General features: G+C 42.7%; 1 protein-coding gene across 2 annotated transcripts in view; it reads right to left on the bottom strand.

Moving 5' to 3' along the window:
• Positions 1-68: 68 nt before the first annotated feature.
• FAM20B (FAM20B glycosaminoglycan xylosylkinase) overlaps positions 69-3,985 on the bottom strand; it is a 35,336-nt gene continuing 31,419 nt past the window's right edge. For both annotated transcript variants that reach the window (XM_070397283.1, XM_070397285.1), the window contains one exon: positions 69-3,876. In XM_070397283.1, coding sequence (XP_070253384.1) covers positions 3,645-3,876 — 232 coding nt within the window. In that variant the 3' untranslated portion in view covers positions 69-3,644. The remainder of the gene's footprint in view (positions 3,877-3,985) is intronic.

Genomic DNA, 3,985 nt, shown 5'->3' with positions numbered 1-3,985 from the left:
AAATAGAAAACACAGGAAGTATCCTGAAACGGGGGGAGAAAAAATAAGAGGAAAACATGATACATCAATACTTATTAAAATCTTTATTAATTTTCTTTTTTCAGAATTGAAACCCATAGAACATATTAGAAATTTAGGTGTACATCTGTCTTGTTTGGTGACTTACCCAGCACAACCTCTCTCTGTGCAATAGCTCTGGGAGGAAATCCTTGGTAGATCAAAACAGACAGTGGTGTTCTTACACTTCCCTTTTAAGCAAATAAATTAGCTTCCCACTAAGTTATTCCCAGTTCCCCTGAAACATTCTGTATTTGTAACCCCTTAGTTCCTTAAAAACCTGTGGCAGCCCCTACCTTTCAATCCAGACTTGAGAAATTGGAGGAAGAAAAACTGGCTTTCCCTGTACAAGAAGTTCTGTGAAGTCAGGTCTATCTGGCTCTACATGTGCCTAGTGGGCTGGCTCGCCAGAGTGCTCAGTAGGCGTTTACTGAATGAATGATCTCTGTGCACGTAGGGTCCACACTCAGAGACCGAGAAGAGAACCTTTCACTAGCTTCAAGTTCTTCAGCAACATAAATCAGTGTTTCCCTGTGTCAAAATAAATACATTTTTTCTTGCTAGAATACATACATGACTATATACACACATATATCTTTACTCACGTTTCCTGAAGCTCAAGCTCCCAGGATACAAGTCAGCTAGCTCACTGACAGATGCTGTATTACCATTACGGAGGTGTGGTCACTTGCTGGTCAAACAAGAATACAATACGGGGGCCACTGAGAAGGGAGGGTGAAGGAATATGGTGGATGGGAACGGGAGGCCAAAAGCCTTTTGTTTCGGTTTTGAGAAAAGATGGATTTCTTTGGAAGAACATCGAAAAAACTGCCATGTATAGGATTAATCTTTCCCAAAATAATATGAAGTGGATGTACCCAAATTCTCCCATTTCTTTCTTAAGTTTCATTTGACACATTAATTCTGAATGCAAATGCCTTACTAATATACTACTGAGCAAATCAGATCCTGTCTATAATTTATTTTGCACAGAAAATTACTTATGGCCAAACCCACAATATAGACTCACATTAAAGAACAGTTTTAGAATGAAACCTCTCTCCTCATATTTCCCTAGTCAGACTCTGGAATAAACATATTTAAGAAGTAGAAGGAGATAAGGAAATAGCAGTCACTTGTGATTTTCCTAGTTTTATAATATTAAAATGTATTCACATCTACCTTTAGGTGTCAGCTAGACACACTCTACTTTGAGCTGACCAAAAACCTTTCCAATGACTTGTCTGACTAATAGTGCTAGACTCTAATAAATAAACCATCAAGGGAACAGTGTTAGAAACTTCTGAAGAGATATCTACCTGGTTTTTTCAAATAAAACTTAGTATTTCTGATTTTCAGGGCTATGTTTATGGTTTACTTTCTCTAAGGTTCACCCAAACATACTTTTCTTGCTTAATCCAACCCTGACTTCGAATATAAATTTATATTCTCAGTGTCATGTAATCAGCACAGTTATAACTTTAACCACTCCAGATCTGAACATCTTTTAAGAGCATGAATTTTTAAACAGCAGGGAAAGAAGGAAATTATTCATTTTTGGCAATGTTTTAAAAAGGGATGAGACAGTTTCAAAGCAGCTTTCTCTCCTGCTCTTTTCCTCAGCACAGTCTTCTGCCTCAACATTGTGAATAAAGTTCGCAGTCTGCGAACAACTCTTATGCATTCCAGTGTGGCACACTAGAGGGACATGTGCTGAAAGAACACTAATCAATTTAGTTCAGCGAACATTTACCCAGGAGAGTGGGGCTGACATCTTTCCCTCCCTCCCTCCCGCTGGCTCGCTGCTCCTGCGGGGTACGCACTCTCCAAGGTATCTTCCTGATCAGCTGGATTTCTGGGCATGTACACAGTCAGTCAATGGCCTTACAATTGGAATCAATACCGCCTTTTGTCAACACTATTTTAGTGTTTTGTGCTAATACTGTCTTGTAAAATCCAGTAATTTTTAAATAACTCAGCCCATTCTTGTGTACACCTCAAAATGTGCATACAAAGTACAAAAGTACCCTAATTTCATGCTCCTTTAAAGTAGTCACAGGATACTTAGTTATCTGTCGGTGCAAGGACGTTGGGACATAAGCTCTAAGCTGCTTTTGAGAGGGTGGTTGCTCACAACTGGTCTCCGATGGCTGGCGTCAACCACGCTGTGAGGTGTTAGCCTCTGCTTGACGGCAGCACAGAACTGCAACAGCACCCAGCGCTGAGGGCGCACTGAGCGGGCACGACAGGCCTGCCGCCCTCTGGCCTGTATTTTACCGCGACTGCTTACATGGCACAACCTCTCCGCCAGAACCCAGAACTAAGCCTGTGTTTCAGCAACCTGAAATCTGAGAATGCTAACAAGAGACAGAACACGGGTTAGAAACTCCAAACAAGATTAAATGATGAAATTAGGGTTTGACGTAACTCAAAAGCTTAAGGCTCTTCCTGGTACAACCTCCTTAGTTTTAAGGCTCAGAAGGCTGAAATCTTTGTTTCCAGTCATCCACATGGCTCAAGTCGTAAGTCAGCCCAGCCAGCAGCAGGATGTACACGTTCATCTGCCAGAGCGAGCTGGCTCTTCTCACAAGAAAGGCACAATCAGGGTTGCCAGTCTCTGGGAATAGCAGCTTCCAAGGCCTTACAGGCCGAGGTGGAAAGTCATCTCAGAAGAGAAACCAGGATGGCAGAGGTCACAAGTAACCTGTTATTCAAGGTATTTTTTGTTTGCTTTGTTAAATGGAAAGGATTTGTCTCCTTTGGGCAAAATAAAGAAATAAAAGTCTCATAGGAGAATCATGCTTGGGTTGTAACAATAAGTTCTCCAGAGACAATTTTTTGGTTAATTGAAACACAGCTGTGAGAACGCAAACTTTACTCAGGTACAAGTCACATTAGCTTTTATACACCTTAAGAACTTAAATAAAACCCAGGGGAACCTGCTTTCGCTAATCCAGTCATCTCCCTGATTCCGGTCACCTTCTCTCTCCCTTCTTCCCTCCTCCAAGAATCATCAAAAGTGCTGCTGCCTAATCGCTGAAAAGCCCAACATCTTTCCTGCTTTTGTTCTCCCTCTAAACATACCACCCTCCAACAGAGCCTGCTCCTTTGGCTCCACAAAATGCCAGGTTTTACTTGCTGCCACTCCTCAGGAGGCAGTAAAATTCTCAATTTGACTAGTCCTGGTAAAAAAGGACTCAAGAGATTGCGAAGTGTTCTCAGAAAATCCACAGGTATGGTCAGAATGAACTCCAAACACCCACTCCAGAACCAATCCCAGCATGAACCTATCCAAACGTCACACCTGTTGTCCTTTGGCATGAGACTTAGGACTGACCAACTGCGGTGCCCACTAGAATGGGCAAGGGCCGAGGACGCCAGGTTACTCAGCAGAATATTCCGTGTTCTGAACTAACAGTCCTCACTTCAGTTTCTACGATGGAAAACACCAATGAAATCCAAGGCCACTCTGTCCCGTCACCAGAACTTGCTGCTGGCCATTTCCAACCCATCTCATTCCATTTGGAATTGATTGTGCTGTTTCTCTATCTTTGTAAAAAGAGGTTTCAGTTATTCTGTGCTGCAAGTTACAAGTGAGAGAGAGGCATCCTGTCTTCCACCAGCACAGTGTCCATCCCAAACTGGTCCGTGCACTGCTTCACAGTGGCCAAGACACTCAGGAGCCGCTGGTCCACAGCGTCCAGGTGCGGGTCGGACAGCACTGGGGAGATGGGGTCATGGGCCATGGCAGATTTTAAGGCAGACTTCAGCACACCATTCTTTAGGTAATTCAGTCTGTTCCAGGTAGAAACCCGAATGCTGGAAGAAGAAGGTTTCGGATGGGTTACATAAGACCTTTCACTAGTAAAGAGTTTAAAGCCTGCTTGGCAAACAAAAGTAAAGAAATTAGTATGTAAAATACCTCAAC

This window comes from Myotis yumanensis, unplaced genomic scaffold, assembly GCF_028538775.1.
Source record: "Myotis yumanensis isolate MYYU_CA2020_CCGP unplaced genomic scaffold, mMyoYum1.0.hap1 SCAF_17, whole genome shotgun sequence".
NCBI classification, from domain to species: domain Eukaryota; kingdom Metazoa; phylum Chordata; class Mammalia; order Chiroptera; family Vespertilionidae; genus Myotis; species Myotis yumanensis.
This window is presented reverse-complemented; position numbering and strand designations above follow the sequence as displayed.